General features: G+C 38.9%; 1 protein-coding gene across 2 annotated transcripts in view; it reads right to left on the reverse strand.

Moving 5' to 3' along the window:
• STXBP3 (syntaxin binding protein 3) overlaps window positions 1-21,781 on the reverse strand; it is a 46,137-nt gene that overhangs the window by 12,164 nt on the left and 12,192 nt on the right. Inside the window, exons 3-12 of one of the 2 annotated variants that reach the window (XM_007055224.4) lie at window positions 20,577-20,658; window positions 15,374-15,450; window positions 14,766-14,844; window positions 10,276-10,376; window positions 8,047-8,201; window positions 5,705-5,795; window positions 4,175-4,299; window positions 2,479-2,583; window positions 1,809-1,866; window positions 1,484-1,549 (exon numbers count right to left, since the gene is read on the reverse strand). In XM_007055224.4, the coding sequence (XP_007055286.2) occupies window positions 1,484-1,549; window positions 1,809-1,866; window positions 2,479-2,583; window positions 4,175-4,299; window positions 5,705-5,795; window positions 8,047-8,201; window positions 10,276-10,376; window positions 14,766-14,844; window positions 15,374-15,450; window positions 20,577-20,658 (939 nt within the window). The remainder of the gene's footprint in view (window positions 1-1,483; window positions 1,550-1,808; window positions 1,867-2,478; window positions 2,584-4,174; window positions 4,300-5,704; window positions 5,796-8,046; window positions 8,202-10,275; window positions 10,377-14,765; window positions 14,845-15,373; window positions 15,451-20,576; window positions 20,659-21,781) is intronic. The other variant, XM_037906412.2, reaches the window with a different exon arrangement.

Below are 21,781 nucleotides of genomic sequence, written 5' to 3' on the forward strand. Positions count from 1 at the left end.
AACCTTGTGGCCTAAAGTGTAAAGGGAAGTGTTGACTTATGACCTTCGCTTAGGATATGGGAATTAGTTTAGGATTCTATATTTTGCTAGCTTCCGGTGACTGCTTCACCCTACTTGACTAATCCCTTACATCCTTCCAGAAAAGCACAATGTGACTGATTACAAGCTGATGCCATTCCATTAGGGTTTTGTATAAGGCCACTCTATGATTATGAATTTTGAAAGATGCCTTTACCAAAACCAATCTTTCCCAGTAATTTGACTATTTCAATGCTGTGAGATCATTACAGAGGATTAAATTCATCTGGATTATCTCAAACTCTAGCCCATTAGAATGTCTTCTCACAAATAACTAAGATACAAAATATGATTCTAAATATTAGATTTAATAAAATTTATCAAATGCAAGTTATGACCCTGGATGTTGCTGTTTTTTGACTGAAGGCATTACCAAAAATAAAGATGAAGACGCTTTAAAACCACAACCGAAGATTCTCTTTTAGGTGTTTGATTAGATAATTTCACTTGAGAATTTCAAGTTCTATCATCTGCTAGTCTCTATCTGCAATGTCACTACTCTATTCCATGGAGTGAAAAACGAAGTCTGCACCAGAAGAGTGCCATTCACAAAGAAAGATGGTTTATCAGACTTCTAGGTACTATTATTCTTCATCTATATGAGACCTCTTTCCCTCCACCAGCTTAGGTGATAAAGTCATGACATGCAACTGGCTGGAACCTGATCTCACTCAGGAGTCCAGAACATTTTAAAGGGAAAATGTGTGCAACAGCATTACATCTTTTTCAGTCTCTGTTTTTCATTTCCATAATGCATGAAGATTCTGCAGTGGGTTTGTGATTAACCACACCTGTTAATTTATGGTTACAGGTCAAGTGAGAACATGATCATGCTTCAGTAGTTTCCTTTAGATGTGTATTTTTGCAGATAGGGGTTTCATTTCAGTTTTAATTGCTGCATTTTACACTACTTAACTTTAGAATCCTTACTAAGTAAATAAAATACCATTGTGTAAAGTTCAGTTTGACAATATACTAATTGTGTGTTGATCCTATTAATTTGAAACGTTTCTTCCATTCATCATTGCTATATAAAGAGAAAGTAAAAGCAATACTGTGAAGCATTAGCTGTTCAGACAGGTATCTACAATCATAATCCAAGTGCATTAGTTTACTTAAAAAGAGTATGAATGCATCCAACAGAAGGCTTAAACATTTCATACTGACAAAAAAAAGCCGTTACACTTGGAAGTGGACTTACTCCTCCAAAAATGTATTCACTGAGAACAAAAATATGAAGCACCGAACATGAAAACATGCACAACAAAGCTCAATATAAAACAGATTTTTCCACCCTAGGGTTCTTGAATTAAAATCATAAAAATATAGCCTGTAAAACCAGAGATACTATTTGGTGAGAACAGTTGACAAGAAAAAGCATAGCAATGTACAGGATGCTGCTTACCTTGGTAATCTGTTTACGGAAGTGGGGCATCTTTTTCATTAGCTGGGCCAGATTACTTAGTGATAACTGTGAAAAGAGGACACAGTTTAAACTCAACTGATGTTTCTCATTCAATAAATTTTATTTATTTCCCTTACTGCTGGAGGCTGGGATTTCCCAACTTCACAACTGAGAAACTCATATCAATTTCTCAGGCAGGTTAAGAGCCAATAACCAAACAGAACTTTTAACTGACCTAGTTGAAAAACACACTGGGCAGGCAAATAATATTAAAAAAAATATATATATTTTAACAATAAGTCAGTAATAAGTAACTATTTCTTACTTTTTCTTCTGTTGCTTTTCTCTTTGATGAAACTTCTTTCAAAAGTTTTGGAATTTCCCTGTCAGATTAGGAGAAAGTAAAGGAATGCTTTAAAATCTGAAACAAGTAATTTATAAATTAAGTTAACAGTATGATCAAGTAGTAAACTCAAGAGATTTATGGTTTCCAATTATCATAACTGTTTTTAGTGAAAAATGAGGTATTTTGGTATTCCATTCTTCAAAAATACTCATTTTGGATGGGAATGAAGTCTCTTTTCTCCATTTATGGCAAAGCTAAGTGCTTCTTGCATTCTAAATTTCCTCCTCAAAATTTAGATTAAGATTGTGGAGTCTCATCATCTTTGAAAGATAGAAATTAAAATTATTTTTATAAAGGATTTCAATAAATATTGGTATATGCTTAACATACATTTGCGTTATTTTGCTAACATCAGTTTTTGGATACTAGAATTTAATGTGTACACCACTGAGAGGTCTGTACATACTGACTATTCTCCCTTACTAGCTGGCCAAACCAGCTAATCTTTTCCCCTTACAAATCTGTAATCTTTCTATAATTATTCTCTGTCTTTATACCTTTGTCAATTCTATTACTGTAGTATTTTCTAATTAAATAATATCCCCGAAATGTATAAAGTATCATAAACATCAAGAACGTATTCACATACTCTAACACATCTGCAATATGCTTGTGCCGAATTTTCACCCAGAGCTCATCATCCTCCTCCAGAATTGCCTCCCTTTCCTTTCCACTGGGTCCATCTGTTTTATATCTACAGATAGGAAATCAGGTTGTGGAATTAGATATTTCCAATGCATGTTTTACATAAAGCAACTGAACACGTAGAATAAAAAAGTTAAATAACTATTTTTAACATTGGCAGGTAATGCACAAAGATTTCTTTTTTAAAAAAGAAAATGTGGTTCTGAAACAATAGGTACTGTTTTAACCATATTTTATGCATAATGCTCAGGAAAAGTTAAGGCTGATCCGAAGTCCTTAATAATTAAGGCAAAATTACATCCATTTTAGAATAATTTTCTTCTGAATTAATTTCAGCTAAGGTTGGAAATCCATCCCGGCTTATCCTTTGAATATTCTGTAGGTTGTTGGTTTAAAACAAAAAAACCCACAAAACAAAAAAACCCCACCCCCCCACAGATTTACATGCACTTTCATTTCCTCTAGGTTTTTGATTTTTCCCTTTTGAATTGAAGTTGAGTGCAAAGTCAAACACATTGGAGGTGACAAAATCTAGATAGCATTAGAAGTCTATATACCTCTTGAAGTGCAGAAGGACGTCTACAAATTCTATGTACAGCTACAGAACAGACTTTTGTGGACTAATTACTCCACATAAATTGACAGCTAACATGCTTAACATCACAGACTTCAATTATTAAGTAGTTTTCTGTGAACAGAAGGAATATGATGCATATTGGGTATCTCACGACACAATACTTGCATTTATATTTGGATATAGTTGAAGAAACTCACAAATAGTGGTTAAACCAGAAGCCAGTAGAAATAAGAGAAAAATACAAACTTAATTTAAAAAAAATCAAATAGTGGCTCTACCGACTGGATAAAAAAATCTAACCAATAAGTTTCAGACTCATAAGAATATAAATATATGTTGCAAGCTTAGCATTATTTCTGAAACTCCTGTTAATTTCCATTCGATATCTGAGAATCTGCTAAAGAACTATGTATCGGAAATGCATCCCACAAAGGTTGCCTGATAGCGTGGCAGAAGTATGACGACTTGTTGGTGACAAAGAAATTTGGAAGCAGATTCAAGATTTATGAGACTTATATGCTATAACGTGGAGACAGTCTTTTTATGGAAGAGACTCGAACTAAATTAGATCCAAGTTCCAGAGCTCATACCTGGATCTCAACTTCAATAAATATAAAAAAATTCAGCTCTACTAGTCACCAATTAAGCTTTTAGATTAGGGTAGTAAATATAGCTACATCAGATGTCTTAATTTTTCTGATCACAGGATAAGCCAAAAATTGTTGCTGCTATGGACATTTTCCCCTCCTGCCATAGTTATCCATACATCTGTGACACCCTCCCATTGCCACATTAGTCTTACTACTGGGGCTGTATCTTTGAAGGTCCACTCAGAAACTTCAGTTAGCAAGACAATGTAACCAATCAAAAATCTCTGGCAAAGAAGACGGAAGAAAAAAGTTTTTAAATAAACTGAAGCCATCTTTACACAGCATAAAGTAGTAAAATAGCAAATAATTCCCTTTGTAGTTCACCTTTAATAACTACAAATAAAACAGATATCAAAGACAGTTCCTAAACTCAAGTCGGAATGAAGTACTTAGATACAAAAAGTTATACTTGCTTGTATGTATCATTTTCAATTGGTAGCAGATCATACGCCATTGCTTGGAAGGTAAGTTCATGGAGTACAGTAGACACAGGGTCAAAGCCACGATCGATTATTAACAGCTGGGAGTGGGTTTTACCCTAAAAACATAAGGGAAGAAAAACTTAAGACATGCTGTACAAAGCTACAACACTCCAAATCTATTTGAAGCAACCAAATCACATTCTAAGCCTTCTTGGAAAATCCTAGAGAGAGTGCCAGACTGGTTTATTCTCTGATCAGGAGCAAGATTTTTTTTTGTAATTCAAAACCCCATTACAGTTAAGTTGTCTTTAGCTATACCAAACTGGCCCAGCTACTTCTCAGCCATGAAGTAGAGGCAGCATTCTGTTTAAAGACAATATGCGTTCATATCAGATGTTTTTTATGTAGTGTGTTTTCAGACACAATACAATCCTTTAATTTTTCACTTCAAAAGCAAAAGTCCCTGTTGAACTGGATGCAACAGAAAACAAGCATGTCTTAGGCTTGACACACACACACAGATATTATCTGAATCCTAGACCAAGCAAGAGAACTTACAGTTTTAAATGTGATCGTCAGCTGATCTTGATGTGGATTCAAAACTAAGTTCTTTAGGAGTCACTAGAAGACCAGCATCACAAAACCTCAGGGCTTTGATCAAGTCAGAAAGTCAGTAAGACACAGGACCAAACTGACTGAGCATTCAGGGTGGCACCAGAGGTCCCAGAATGTATGACTGATTCCCAACCCTTTTATCAGAGGCTCTTCCTTCCCCCAATAGATCAGTGGTTTCTTCCCCCCCGCCCCCCATTTTCTCTTATATTCTTGTTTGCTTCTGTTTGTGCTCCCATTCTCTTGGTGGTTGTGCCCACCTCATTGCCCCAAACACTAGAGTATCTACTGGTGGGCAAAAGGGACTCAACTGCATTTGTTCTTGTGGCTGAGCTGAATGCAATGGAATCAGAAACGCTTGGGTCAGTGGGCTACTGCCTAAGGATGCAGCCACCTGTACACATGACCTACCCCATATAACAAACTATTAGGTGCTACTGTGGGAGAAATGAAGGATGGTAGGCATATTTTTAAGAGCCCTGTTCTCCCACATCAATGGGAGTTCCATGAATCCCAAAGTGGGAAAACTGTGCCCCTGAAATAATCCGCTGCTTTGCCCAGTGCCCTAAAAGGTGGGATGAGTCAAAATCATGCATTTTCTCCCTGATCTGCACCACCCATTTACTAGTCTGGCAACCCTCCTCCAGGTGGTATGTCTCCATGTGTTGTTATATGAACATAGAGCATCAATTCTGTTTTCTTTGGATAAGAAACCGACTGCACAAGTTACCTTCCACTCTTCCAACCTGTTTTTAAATTACACAAAAAGCAACTGAAGTGACAGTTTTCTATACAGTATATAGTAACCAAATCTTTTTTTAAAAAACAGCATTCTGTCTTCTAACATCCTTTAACAATTTCCTTTGTTTACAAAAATAAAGCAAACATGGGATGTAGTTTTCACTCTACCTTTATCTGGCTTCTCTCATCAATTTTATAGTAGTTTTCAAGCTTCTTTTCAACTAGCTCTGCAAGTTTGCTGGCATTATCCAATGGCTTGCTGGAGGAAAAAAAAAGAAAATGTCAAATATTGTTTATTAAATTTCTGTTATAAGACATTTTAGTGTCAGTGTTCTATAATGCAACTACTTATCTTCAAACATCTGTAGTTTCAGAACTCCTACTTAATTTTAAAACATTTCAAACACATTTTTGCCATAATGCATATTTACAGTACTTTCCCTCAACTATGACATAAAACAGCTTAAGAGCTTAATCCTAAACACACTTAAGCAATGTGAATAATTTCATTCCTATTCTCCTATCAAGATCACATATCTGTAAGATCAAGCCGTAAATGATCTTGTACTCAAAACAAAGTATACACAGGTGTTTTTTTTTTTTTTAAAGAAATAAGCAAGACCAAAATGGACAGCTAAAAAAAATGGACAGCAAGTCTTACCTACACATACAATAGTCAATAAGAAGAGCGAAAGAACAAAAATGGGATGGTTATTCAGTTCTGGTTGCAGAAATACTTGAGTGAAAAATTTCAATGTTTCTCCCCATAATTCTAGTTGCAAAGCTAACCACAAACAACAATTTGTTCCACAATACAATATTCAGATTTATAATAATTTTTAGCTTAGATGCTATAAGATGAACCATAAAACTAAAGGCTGTTTAACTGTCAAAATCCTTTAGGCATTTAACTGTAAAAGAATGCTGCTTGTTGAAAATGTGTGTAAAAAGTTACGTGCCCATCACACACACAAAAAGCCAGGAAACTTTTTCTACTTTTAATTTACTATTTAAAAAACACAAACTTGTTTAGTACTTTGTTCCCACTATATTATAGGAAATGATAGCTTTTTAGACTGTATGCTGAAGTGGCAGAGATATTTAATAATCTGCATTTCTATTATGCCTTTGACCAGAAAATATCAAAGATGCATGAGAAGTTTTTATGCATTTAGGCCCTGATTCAGAAGAGCATCCTTACTCAAAACACTTAAACATATGCTTAAAGTACTTCACTGAATAGGGATGCACTTAAAACATGTACTTAAATACTTTCTTGAATTGATCCAAGTCCTAAACACTCCTGTGAGTGTAATGTTACCAATTTTACAGCCAAGGAGACAGACAGAAAAGTTAAAAGAATAGTCTTAGGTTATAGAGCAGGCAGTTTTTGCTTAACTATTTTACCAGAGAATGAAATATTATCTAAATAAATGGCATCATTCCAACCAGTCTGTGCTTGTACTGTAATTATCTCTGAGCAGAACAACCAACATTAGAACAAAAACAAAATGGATTTAAAATTACCAGTGAGACGGACATCCATAAAAAGCTAGAAAATTCAATGCTAGAGCTCAGAGTATCTACTCACTGCACCAAACTGGGCACAATGAAAAGAATGAAAACTAAAGGGACAACTTTATTTATTTTTTTAAGATTGAGTTTCTGTATAGTACCCTTTTAAAAAGTGTTTTATCTTTAAACTTTCACATTTTAATTTTTAAAAGATTTTTTCTGCTCCTGTTTATTTTTTTAATCATCTTTTCAGCTAAGGAGAATGGGCAGCTTGAAACACAAATCTGCTCAGGCCTGCCTCTCTATTTCCCACCCCAACAGCAATTGTGTAAATCCTTCCCCTTGACCCACAAAGGACTTCAGGAGAATGGAAGTTGGGAGCTTTCTTGGACCCCCAAGGATCAATTGTTCGGTGCTCTCTGGAGGGGTTCAGAAAGGGAAGGGGACTCTCGACTCCACTCCGATTGCTTCTTAGCCGCCCCCCCCTACACACACCCACCTCAGACCTTAGTTGTTTCCCCTCTCCTCTGGCTCCTGTTGCTTCCCAAATCCATGCAGGGACCCCAGAAAAAGGAGACATTCTCCTAGGCTCAAATTCAGTAACAGAAGTTCTGTTGCTGGGTTACTGGTAAAACACATGCAGAACCTGGGGAACAGGATGCATGCAAGTGCCCCCCCACCCCCGCAAAAAAAAGCAGTACGTGAAAATGTCACACTAGCAAATGAGACAGTAAGTGCAAGTGACCAGCAACAAAAGCACTGAGACTGACTATTTACTAAAAGTTGACAAGTGCTCAAGGGAAGCAAAAACAACCTGCACTACACTTACTCTATGTGGACTCATACCAACTTATTTAATTATCGTTAAGGATCAAATATTATGTTTTTATTAAAAGCATATCAGAAGATGGAACATTGTTGTTTCTAAACAGCACTGCAAGTAGGATTTTCATCGTTGACTTCCTACATATATTTAACACTATTTTCTGCCCTACCTTTTATATCTTACTCCTGGGTTTTCATCTAAAGTTGCACATAATGTAACAATTTGTTCAGCCATTGCTTCCATGATGGCATCTTTACCCTTTGCCTTTTCCACAGTGGGACAGTAACAGCAGAAGAATGCATCTGGGACATCGAGAGTAAATACCTAAGTAAAGCATAGCCATGAAAGAGCTTAGCATTGTACATTTCTTTAGAAATAACATCTGGTGTAAGAACAACAGTCAGAGGGATTGGGACCTCCTTTTGTAACAAAAAAGGCATGCACAAGAAAATACATATCTAAGCTAACATTGCCTAATGATACCATTTTATTTTTACTTCAATCCTATTTCATTTTCTCTGTCCTCTTGAGCTCATCTTTGTTTCTTGTTCTCACACTCCTTTCCTCTATTACTTCCCTCCATTTTCTCTACTCCCTTATAGACTTTACTGTATGTTTCAACCTATTTCACTACCTGTACAGATGGAGGAACCTGAGGCAGTCAGAACTAAATACCATCCAATGTCTGGCATGGAGCAATACAGTGCAATGCCAAAGTGATTATAATAAGAGACAGTTAAACCTGCTTAGGCCCACAATTTGACATACATTTAAGAAATTATAGTCGGGGTGGGGGGCCCCTCCGGCGGGAACTACACACATACAATTGTAGAACTTCAGCAAAAGACTTTACTTGTTTCTGACAGTATTAAAAACCACTCTTCTGGCTGCTCCCCAGTTAAGCAAGTTGCTGCTAGAGATTCACACAATCCTTGTACCTACAGGCTCTCTTGCCAAATTCCAAATAAGAATTCCCTCTGCAGATAAAGGTGCAAAATGCTTATTTCCTTCTTGCAGAACATGGCCATTCAAAGCTGTCTCAGAATGAAGTCTGACTCTACCCAGTTCTATCACCATGCAAACTGGGCTTAAGTGAATGTCATCAGGAGATTATCTGCCACCCAAGCAAGCAAAAATGCTCTTTACTGCATATTTATGATTCACAAAGACCTCAAGGGTTCCCTGATCCCAAGACATACCAAAAAAAAAAAAAAGGCAGAAGGAAGAGAGGTACAGATTCTGCTTACTTTTTACATTAGAAAACCAACGATCAATTTCTCGGTTTCAGATAGAGGTTCTCTGAAGGATCAGGATAGTGAAATCCCACAATACACTGAAGCTTTCACAGCCCTCAGTTGACTTTGGATGCAGATGTTTCATCAAAAGCTTTTTTTGGTAAAAGCAGTTTAATAAAAACAACCCTCTGACAAACAGTTGTGATAAAAGCCCTTTGTGTAAGTCAACATTAGGAACAAGATTTTCCTTCCATGACTACAATCCCATGACTCACCCAATAAAAAAGTAGTGAGGAGAGGGAAAGGAGTCCTTCAGTTACGAAGCTCCCTTACCAGAAAATAATAGGAGGCACTACACTCCTATACTCACATATCAGTTGGGGTACAAGAGTTTGACACCCTAGCAGTGTGGCAAACAGAGAAAGGGAAGGTACACAGAAAAACAAGGAAAAGTAACGTGAGAAGAGTAACACTCAGACATTTCTACAACTTCCTACAGTGGAGCAAGGATTCTTGGCCTTGTGGGCTTCCCTATATTGGCCAGTATTGATTTGATATGAAGTGCATGAGTGACAAATCTACTATTGCAGATAGAGTGAAAACCACCAATGAAAGAGGCTGGAAACTAGCTGGTGATTATCCTCACCAGTGTCTTCATACTACTACTCTTAAATGTAAGATTTAACCATATCTATTTTGCTTTTAGAATCCTAAATTCTCTGAATTGTTTGCTCTTGCTGAATTCCCGTATCTCTATGAGTAGTTGATTCTGGGGTCTTAACTAATCCTATCCAGTTACAAGTAAGAAGAACAGTATTGCAAAATAGCGAGTAGTGCAGTTTGGCATTGCTTAAGATGAGCCAAAACTCATTTGCTGCATTGAATGACAAAAGCTTTCCATGTCAACTGAACTCAGTCATGCAATGAAGACAGTGAAAATAAACTTCTGATAGCAATAGCAATTTGTTTTCATCTTGCAAATATATTGTAAATAAGCCAAAATGGTGGTAGGCTTTGTGTACCGTTTGTCACAAAGTCTGAAAAATATGTTTAAAATAAAAAACAGCTACATTTCAAGACTTTATAGTGGATATATCAACACTTAGAAATATAAAATGCAGTATAATTTCTGGAGTTATGCTAATATAAAGACTAAAGTTTACCTGAGATTCATATGGCAAGAAGGAAACATTTATTTCTTTGCACCTTCTTATAGCCCATGAGCAGGAGGACTTCATTTTATTAAAGAGAATGTCAGGGCAAACTGGGGAAAGAGATTAGAGGTTATGAAGCCATTTTATATTTATTCCTTTCAGTTAATTCATTCACATTCATAAATCTTGTTCTTTAAAAGTCAGATTTGTTTTAGAGAATTACTACATTAGTCTGTGGTGCCAGCATGTGATCAGACAGGAACTCTCCCAGCTAGAAAATTCTGAACTTTCTGAAACCAGAAACATGCCTATGGCTTACAGAATTCCAGCAGCAGGTCCTTTCAAGAGAAAGGCTGAAACAAGAGTCAATCACTATTAATGGATAAAAAGTATTATAGAACTCTCCCAAAGGGAAAGATAAGTAGTGCAAATCCACCAGATTTGAGAATCTCTCTTCAGAGAAGAGTTACAGGTACTTTACTTTCCAGAGGATTCCAACTTTTGGACACTGAAACTTGAGAAAGATTTCTAACAAATTTAAGAGATACTGGAACGACGATGAGAAGAAAAAGTAATGTACCACATCCTGAATAGTGAAAAACAAACAACAAGAGGGTTGTGTGTATGTTTTCTCTCCTCCCTTTCATACAAGTAGCAAGGTACCTCCTAAATATTACAAAAAAGGAGAAGATAGCCCTCTCCTCCACCCCCAAAATAGGCAATACACACCCCCAAACAAAATATAAAGCAGATACAAGAGTTTGGTTGCACCTATCTTAGAAATATATTCTGTAATACTGAAGTTAAACTTGGATTCTTCTCTAGAAACTGAATTTAAACAATGATTGGTAAATATATGCAGATAAGACCATATGGATACTTAGCAAATTCCTTGAACAGACAAATCTGAGACAGAGCCAAAATGGGTTTTCCTTAAATGAAATAAATGAACAAACCTTTAAGTTGCAGGTCTGTAAACCTCTAACAGGGAGATACACAAACAGAAAGCCATGCAGACATGGTTCTCTTGGAACATCAGAACCTATTGTAGAACTGTTGTATGGACACAAAAACCCAAGTGGATTTTAAGGGCTCTATAGCCTATTTTAACTAGGCCCTGGTCTACACTATGAGTTTAGGTCGAATTTAGCAGCGTTAGATCGATTCAACCCTGAACCCGTCCACACAATGAAGCCATTTTTGTTGGCTTAATGGACTCTTAAAATAGATCTCTGTGCTCCTCCTCAATGAGGGGATTAGCACTGAAATCGACATCACCGGGTCGACTTTGGGGTAGTGTGGACGCAATTCAATGGTATTGGCCTCTGGGAGCTATCCCAGAGTGCTCCATTGTGACCGCTCTGGACAGCACTCTCAACTCAGACGCACTGGCCAGGTAGACAGGAAAAGCCCTGCAAACTTTTGAATTTCATTTCCTGTTTGGCCACTGTGGCAAGCTGATCAGCACAGGTGACTGTGCAGATCTCATCAGCAGAGGTGACCATGGAGTCCCAGAATCGCAAAAGAGCTCCAGCATGGACCGAACGGGAGGTACTGAATCTGACTGCTGTATGGGGAGATGAACCCATGCTATCAGAACTCCGTTCCAAAAGACAAAATGCCAAAATATTTGAAAAAAATCTCCAAGGGCATGAAGGACAGAGGCTATAACAGGGATCCACAACAGTGTCGTGTGAAACTTAAGGAGCTCAGGCAAGCCTACCAAAAAACCCAAGAGGCAAATGCCCGCTCGAGGTCAGAGCCCCAGACATACCGCTTCTATGAGGAGCTGCATGCAATTCTAGGGGGTGCTCCTACAGCTACCCCACACCTGTACGTGGACTCCTGCAAGGGAGTCTCACGCAACAGGGACGAGAATTTTGGGGACAAGATGATGAGGGGGAGGTTGAAGACAGCGCACACCAGGCAAATGGAGAAACTGTTCTCCCCGACGGCCAGGAACTGTTTATCACCCTGGAGCCAATACCCTCCCAACCTGGGCTCCCGGACCTTGAAGGCAGAGAAGCCACCTCTGGTGAGTGTACCTTTTTAAATATAATACACGGTTTAAAAGCAAGTGTGTTTAATGATTAATTTGCCCTGATGACTTGGGATACGTTCGCGGCCAGCACAGCTACTGGAAAAGTCTGTTAACGTGTCTGGGGATGGAGCTGAAATCCTCCAGGGACATCTCAGTGAAGCTCTCCTGGAGGTACTCCCAAAGCCTTTGCAAAAGGTTTCTGGGGAGGGCAGCCTTATTGCCTCCTCCATGGTAGGAAACTTTACCACACCAGGCCAGTAGCACATAGTCTGGAATCACTGCAAAAGAAAGCATGGCAGCGTGTGGTCCCAGTGTTTGCTGGCATTCAAGCAACATCCGTTGTGTTATCCTCAGGAGAGTGATATCATTCATGGTCACCTGGTTGAAATAGGGCAATTTTATTAAGGGGACATTCAGAGGTAGCCATTCCTGCTGGGCTGTTTGCCTGTGGTTGAAAAGAAATCATCCCCACTGTTAGCCACGTGGTGGTGGTGGGGGGGGGTGTGAAGCGATCATCCCAGAGAATTGGGTGTGTGGGGGGGAGGGGGGGTTAGTTGGGTTTGTGCTGCACATTAACCCAAAAACATTAGCCCCTACTTTTAAATGGCCAATGTGTCTTTCAGTTTTACTCTTTTTTTCTCTCCCGCAGCTGCAAAATGTTTCAACACTGCAACTAGCATCTCCATCCCAGAGGCTAGCTCAGATAAGGCGGCGAAAAAAACCGCACTTGCGATGAAATGTTCTGAGCTCATGCAGTCCTCCCGCACTGAAAGAGCCCAGCAGAATGCGTAGAGGCAGACAATGTCAGAGTCCAGGAAAGCACAAAATGAATGCGAGGACAGGAGGGATGCGTGAGAGGATAGATGGTTGGAGCAACAGGAGAGGTGGCGGCAGCGTGATGAGAGGAGGCAGGATACAATGCTGAGGCTACTGGAGGATCAAACTGATATGCTCCGGCGTATGGTTGAGGTGCAGGAAAGGCACAGACCGCCACTGCAGCCCCTGTGTAATCAACCGCCCTCCTCCCCAAGTTCCATAGCCTCCTCACCCAGACGCCCAAGAACGTGGGGGGGGGGGGGAAGGAGGAGAAGAAGAGAAGAGCGTGGTGGCTCTGGGCACCCAATCACTCCACCCCAGAGGGCTGCCCAAGCAACTGAAGGCTGGCATTCAATAAGTTTTGAAGTGTAGTGTGGCCTTGTCCTTCCCTCCTCCCACACCCTTGCTACCTTGGCAGTTATCCCCCTTTTGTGTGATGAATAAATAAAGAATGCATGAATTTGAAACAATGACTTTATTGCCTCTGCAAGCGATGATTGAAGAGGGGAGGGGAGGGTGGTTGACTTACAGGGAAGTAGAGTGAACCAAGGGGGCGGGTTTTCATCAAGGAGAAAAACAGAACTGGGGAAGCGTGCAGCTGCACAGTCTAAGAGTAGACCAGAGGCCAAACTGATGCAGCCAAAATTCAGTGTCTGCTTCCCATGGGGGAAGTAAGTTGAACTGGAATATAAGGGCATAAGAATGGTCATAGTGGGTCTGCCAGATGCTTCAGAGGGAACAGAACAGGGCAATTAGCGAGTGATCCACCCGTCATCTAGTCCCAGCTTCTGGCAGTCAGAGGGTTAGGGACACCCAGAGTACAGGTGTCCTTTTCCTAGCACAGCTTACTTCCCTCTCCACACTCTTTCAGCTGTGCTGACTGATAATGGAGGGGGCGCAGCCTTAGTTCCCACACCCACACAGACTGAGGGAGTACCTATGGAATGACAGCTGTTCTTTCCTTTGCATGCAACTTATGATGCAAGAAGACTATGCAGAGGAATTAAGAGGGCACCTTATACTTCCTTACTCCCCTACAGTCATGTGGAGCCCAGCTCAAAACTGAGTTCATAGTGAATAAGTGAAATATAATCAAACTTCAAACCATTGTCCTTGCAGCACAAACTGTCATCCCAAGAAAGTCTTTTTTGGTGTTATTTCTGCACAGGATTATATGTTTGTGTACCCCATAATTTTGCTCAAAAACTTCTTCCTTTACATTCTATAGCATACAAATACAGTTAGCACGTTATAAAAATAAAACCAAAACATGTAACATTGGAAACTAAAGGTCATACCTATTCTGGGAAATAAGAAGCCACAGTGCCACACTGGACAGAAACTCTAATTCCACATCCTGTGGCTTTCCATTTCTGTCTGCAATGCCTTTCAGAATAATTAACAGGCAAAGACAGAATTATGGGTTCTTGCTGTTTTGTTTTTTAAACACTTCAACTTAAATTCTCAACTCTGGTAAACAAGCCAAGTCTCAAAACTCCCCTCATAGCTTAGTGCAGTAGTTAATATCTCCAATATGCACCAAATAGAAAGTCAAAATATATTAGTAACAAGATAAGACTGACAACCACTTAAACTCAATCATTAGTATATCATTAGCAAACTCAATAAAAAAATTACTTACAGTCAGTGAAGTAGACATATGCTGCTTTGTACTTGCTGGATGATTTACTTACAAAGTCATTTATAAGCCCATCTACAGACTTAAGATAAAAATGCTAAATTGTAATTTACTATAAAGAAAATAACTGTTATTAGTGTCTATTTTGCCTGCCCTTAGAACAAACTTTTCTTGGACTATATTTTTGAAAAGTTCATGTTTTTATTGATCAGTATGAAACCAGAAATACTGTAATCACAGTCACATGGGAATGTAAACACTGAACTACAATATTCATATATCCAGTCCAAGGATGACAAAACAATGCAAGAAGATCAGTAATATTCTCATCTATAGAAGTTGTACAAAAGATTGCTTTAATGAAGCAAAGAAAGCACAGGGGAGAAGGAAAATCTTATGTTATATTGTTATAGATTGAAAATGATTTAATAATTGGAGATTCAGTCTCTTCTGAACATTTCTATAGTACCAGTAGAGCCAACTCTTTTCTATAGCCATTATTTTGAGTGGCAGCTTTGTAATAGCTCAGTTTAAATTGTTACAATGGTTTAGTGCTTTGTGTACTACCAAAGATTAAAAAAACTAAAAAGTTTTTCCTTAAAAATACTAACCTTCTCGGTTGGAGTGATGAAATAAATTGCCTTCATGTGTGGGACAGGTTCACGGTTTTTATAAACATTCTCCACAGCTAAAATATATAAAGTTACTCATTTCAAAATGCAATACTCAATATATCTTTCTTAAGAAATTAAGTTTGGAAAACTACATTGAACACCAAGGTTTTTAAAACAAAAAAGAAAACTAAAGCATTCTGGATTGTATCCTCTAATAATGCTCCATTTGACCAATGATTGTATTTTACATTAGTATTTCCATAAGCTAAAATAGGTGTAAAACTAATTCTATGGAGAGAGCTGAATTACACTTTTAATTGATTAAGTAAGGTCTGTGGGTGAGCCTACAAAATCAGGGGCCAGATGCTACCTTATCTATAAAGAATCCCCCATTTTTTTATATTGGAGGTTAACACAAAGAGTAGAACAGAGTTACATACTAACTAAACCTCTAGGTCCCAATCTTGCAAGTTGTTCTACACAGATAGACCCTCTGCCCTTACGTAGAGCCTCAGTAAAGTCAATGTATCTCCATACATGGGGCCTACATGAGAACAGCAGCTTACAGGATCACCACCTTAATAAAATTATGCTTATATTCAACATCAGAAGGGGGGGGGGGGGGAAACCAACGCAGAGTACTTTTAAGACTCTAGCCTTTTCTGTCCTTTGGCCATTTCTTATGCAATTAACCTACTAGACATGTAACTGCATGCACAAGTTGGTAATTTTTTAAAAACCAACAATTTCATGTAACCCATGTCCTTCCATTGGCTTCTCTGTTTAGCTTATTCATTACACTACAGATATTACATATAGAGGATTTCCTGAGATAGGGTTGCAGTGCATTGGTGGGAAAACTTGCCTTGCTTCTGATCATGCCACAGCTTTTGTAAATAAACAGAGAACTTCAGTTTCCAGGACTGTCAGTCTGGCACTTTAAGCAGCACTTCACTTACTTAGTGGTTAAGAAAAGTTATACCCATTTGTTCTGAAAATGTTTCAGATGGAAACAGCAAAGCAATTTACTATGAGTAAAATACACTTGAAAAGTGAATTACAGTTGAGATTTGAGCTTATTGCTCTTTCTGAAGTGGCATGTGTGATACTGGACATATGGAAAGACAGTATCAGAGTAAATAAGTCTTAAAGCAGGATAAATTTAATATCAATGTTTAAATTTACATATTAAGCGTCCAATCATACAATCTCTTCCTTACTTTAAGTAGTCCTATTGACTCATGTGAGCAAGAATTGTGAAGTGACGATCTTAAATACTGTCTCACCATAAAACACTGATTAAAAAAAAAAATCTATTAGAGAAGACTGAAAACTGCTTTCATAAAGTTTAATATATTCACCACCAATTTCAATGTTAATTTTCACCAGGATGATTTAGGCATCAGGCATCACAGAAATGCTAACTTTAAACACACTTCACATAAGTTTTATAGCGAAAAGTACTTCTTACTTTTTGAACTTTAAGGCTGCTGAGCCAAAGAAAATGTAGGCGTTCCCTTTAATAAATAGTTGTTATAGGCTATAAAATTTATGATTGCAGTGTTTCATCTTCTCAAGAATATAGGTAAATCTAGTCTCAAATATATCATATAGGAATTACATTATCAAATTAAATCTCATCTGATATTCTGCTTCTGACAGAGGCCAATACCAAATGCTTCAGAGGAAGGTGCAAGAAACTCCATAATGGACAGATATTGAACTCCCCATCAGAGTACTTTCTCCTTAAAGAGTTGCAGAAAGTGACTGCCTGAAGAATGAGGAGTTATAGCCTTCATTTTTTACTCTAGCTAATGTAACCAAGAATATTTTCATTATCCATTTTTAATCCTTTTAATTCTGGAAAGCTCTTGGACTCTGACATATTGTGACAATGAGTTCCTGTGATAAATGAGGGGGGGGGGAAGAGGGGTAGCTCCATTTTATGGATGCCCAGCCAGCCAGCAGCTATAAAATCCCTCTTAGTAGCTGTTCTCTAATTGCTCTACCTGTAAAGGGTTAAAAAGTCTCACTGCTATGCATAGGTAAAAGGAAGTGGGTGGACATCTGGCCAAAAGAGCCAATGGGAAGGCTAGAACTTTTTAAAATTGAACAAAGACTCCCTTTTGTCTGTCTGTGTCCTTCTCGGGGAGAGGCAAACAGGGAGCAGTTATGCTGTGAAAAGCTTGGGCCAGGTATGAAAAAAAATCAGTATCATACTAGAAACTACTTATCTAAAACCCCAGATAGATCAGGAAATGTCTAGGAAGACGTGATTAGGTTTATCCCTTTTATTTCTTTATGACTTGTGAATTCCTCTGTACTAACCCCAGGTGCTTTTGTTTTGCTTGTAACATTTAAGCTGGACCTCCAGAGAGCTATTCTTGATGCTTAATTCTTGTAGGTTTTTGTTTTTTTTAAATCTAGCAAAAGCTTAAGTTCCCAGATGTATTTTCTTCCTTTTTAACAACAGAATTGGATGTGTGCGTCTTAAGAGGCTTGTGCACATTGTTTAATTAGCTGGTGGCAACAGCTGATTTCCTTTTTTTCCCCCTTCCTTCTTTTCTTTCTTTCTCAGCTCTTCCCCAGAGAGGGGGGTGGGGGTGAAAGGGCTTGAGGGTACCCCACAGGAAGGAATTCCCAAGTGCACCTTCCTGGGTTCCCAAAGGGGTTTTGCAGTTGGGTGGTGGCAGCATCTACCAATCCAAGGTCAGAGAAAAGCTGTAATCTTGGGAGTTTAATACAAGCCTAGAGTGGCAAGTATTAATTTTTGAAGTCCTTGCACACCCCCACCTTCTGCACACGAAGTGCCAGAGTGGAGAATCAGCCTTAACAGTTCCATAGGTTAATTCTGCATTGTATAGAAGGATTCCCTTTTAGCACTTTTAAACGTTACCTTTTAGTTTCATTGAACGTCCCTTTGTTCTCTATATCATTCATTATTTTATTCACGGCTATCATGTCTCCTCTTCTCTCCACTATAAATTTAAACAGTTCTTAGTCTCTCTGTCCTTCCCTGGAGACTGCACCTTGATACAGAGGGAAGGCTTGTGTGTTCCAGTGACCCTGACAGCTATGCTTGCAGGAGTTTTAACTCCTGATAGGGCCACGCAAACTGGATAGGTCAAAGTGTAGGGATCAGAGTAAAAGCAGCGTACTGGTCCTCCAGTGTTGGGCTGAGCAATGGAACAACAACCCATCTTTGTACAAAAGTTATAGAAACACAACCAAATATTTGGAGTACAGCAGAACCTCAGAGTTACAAAAATCTTGGAAATTAAAGTTGTTCAATAACTCTGAAAATGTTCATAACTGAACAAAACATTATGGTTGTTCTTTCAAAAATTTACAAGTGACCATTGATTTTATACAGCTTTAAAACTTTACTACCCAGAAGAAAAATGCACTTTTTAGCCTTCCTTTAAATGAAGCAAGCACAAAAAGTTCTCTTTTTCTTTTCTTTCTTTTTTTTTTTAGTAGTTTATATTTAACACAGTAGTATCCTTCCTGGGCCCTTTTTTTGGGTTTCTGCTGCTGCCTGATTGCATACTTCTGGTTCCAAATGAGGTGTGTAGTTGACCAGTCAGTTCATAACTCTGGTGTTCATAACTGAGGTTCTACTCTAGTGGCACGACGGACAGGGCTTGCAGAGCCTTGTCCACACCTTAAACAATATCTGGCGGCATGGGAAGGATTCAGATTCAGTCTTTTCCATAGGAAAGTCTTTCCATGCCTTCAGCAATTTTGGTTTCCCTTCTCTGGGCCTCTTCTATTTCTGCTTTCTCAAGACTGGATATAGGATTCAAGATGAGGGCATTCCACTGATTTATATGTGGGGTTAGAAAATGCTGAGAATACTATATCCTGTTCTTCATACATTCTAATGCTTTGTTTCTTTTTGATCATCACTACACTAAACACATTTTCATTGAGCTAACTACAACTGAAGAGACAGACAGACATTCTCAAGAAGTTCGTCTTGTGTCTGACCACATACTGGATTTGATGCTTCCCTGAAAGTACAGGGAAGCATCTAATCACTTATATAGCATGAAAAGCACTGAAGAAGACTTTGTCCAAAAGCGAAGTCTCCAAGTGAAGAAAAGTTAACTAACAGCCGACTGTAAAGTTCTTTCAAGCAAGTCTTTCTACACTGGACCTTCAAATTTATCAAGCATATCAGATTTTAAGGACAGCAGACAGGCAAAGGGCACATCTCTGAACTGACAGCATAAAGTTTCAATAGTAAACAGCCAGTCAGCTATGGCAGACCAGTTTCTGCATTTTGCAAATATTATACGTGCCTACATGCCACTTTGCAACAGCAGTGCTGCAAGGTTCTTTCAAGAAAGCAGCATTAAATGCTATTTTTCAGGCTTGCAATTAACAAACCATGGAATAGTAAACAAGTAAATAAAGAAACAGTCATGACCTTTTTCTCATTTATAATAGTAATATTACCTACAGTGCATATATTTATTAGTAAGGCTGCGAGTCTGTCCGGAGGTCACAGATTCCGTGACCGTTGTGACTTCTGCAGCCGCTGGTGCTGGCTCAGGAGCTGCCCAAGCCAGGCAGCCCCTGGACCAGCAGAAGCAGTTTGGGTGAGTGGGAGGCTAGGGAAGGGGGCTCCCCAGCTCCGACAGCCCTGCAGCTCCTAAGCAGCAAAGGGTGAGCGCTGCGCCACACGCTGCTCGCACCCACAGGCCCAACCCCCACAGCTCCCCACTGGCTGTGGTTCCCGACCAATGGGAGCTGCGGCAGGCAGTGCTTGTGGCGGAAGCGGGGCGCAAAGCACCCTGACCCCTCTGCCACCTAGGAGCTGCTCCCTGACCCCTCTGCCACCTAGGATGCAGAGCTGGGAAGGGAGCCCCTGCCTGCCCCGCCAACCCTCTTCCCCCCCCCACCCACGAACAGCGGGGTTCTGGGCCCTGCGCCAGCAACAGCGGGGATCCCAGACCATGCTGCTTGCCCCTCCCCCCCACACCCCGGAACACCCACAGTCCCCCACGCATGTTTTAGTCATGGGTATTTTTAGTAAAAGTCATGGACATGTGACCAGCAGTGAATTTCTGTTTACGGTCCATGACTTTTACTAAAAATACCTGTGACTAAAACGTAGCCTTATTTATTAACCCAACATTTTCACCTGCCCCAGATTTTTAAAAAAAAGCACCTTTAACAACTATTTTACACTTACCAGTAATGCCTTCTGCCAGTAAATCAGTCATTTTGCCACATGACGACAACAGTTTAGTGGTAAAGTCGTCTAAAATAATTATCTAAGTATAAAAACGAATGAAGCAGCATTTAGACAAATAATTCAGAATCAGCTACAGTTACTGTAAGACAAGGTATATTTCATGCTTCTGATTCTCTTTCATTGATAAGCAGCTGTGGAAGCTTGAAACTGAAATTTATTTTCTTACCAATTTATTTTCCCCAATCGCTCACTTTATTACTGCAAGGTTGCGATTTTTATTTTAAGGAGTCACAAGTAACATGGATTTTGCAAAGCAACATATATAAATATAAAAAGGGTACAGTAGGCCATTAAACTCCCAATTTGTGCCTAAGATACTCTAGCCATTTCTCATCATAGGTCTTCCATGACAGTTGAGATCAGCCTGGCTGGTCTTACTCAACATTCCAAACTTCCATCTTGCTTGGGTTGAGAACTTTGTGGCTCAGAAACTATCTGCAGAATTTGCTATGTCAGAAAATCTGTTTGAGTCCTGCAGTGACTGTCTTCATTACATTTGGTTTAGTGTAAAACTTTCCTCTTCAGATCAGTTTATCCTGAATTATTTTAAGCTTCCTCTCCCGATCTGCCTGGGCAAATTTTAGTCTACAGCTCTTTTTTTTCCATGGCAAGAACAGCTGCATAGCCACAAGGGGAGCATTTTTACTGTCTGTATAATAACCCTGATTTTTTTTGTGATTTAAAAAAAATCCCCCAAAATTCTAAATAAAAAGTATTAGCTTATGGGACATTGTAGAGGCTGTTTTCAAGTAGACATGACCCAACCCCAAAGGATTTACTGTTTTACCAGTTTTTAAAAGGAAGAATTTGCATTTGGGTCTAACTTCCATATTAAATATAAAAAACCTGAAAAGGTTTTTTTTTTTTTTTAAATTAGATTGTGTTAATAGGCTAAATAAAAATAATTTCTAATTCCCAGTCAATCTCCAATGTCAATCCTATCAGTTCTACACTTGTCATAGGGAATAAAAGACAGTAGACTTTTTGCCAAAAATATCCCAACAAAGCTACCACCATTACAGTCCCACTGATGATAGACATATTAATGTACACAAGGATCTAGACTGCTGCCAGCATTTAAAGAACCATATTATCTAACCCTGCTCAAAACAGATACCCTTTAAGTCTGTTTTGTGTATGTC

Source organism: Chelonia mydas, chromosome 8 (genome assembly GCF_015237465.2).
Source record: "Chelonia mydas isolate rCheMyd1 chromosome 8, rCheMyd1.pri.v2, whole genome shotgun sequence".
Lineage (NCBI taxonomy): Eukaryota > Metazoa > Chordata > Testudines > Cheloniidae > Chelonia > Chelonia mydas.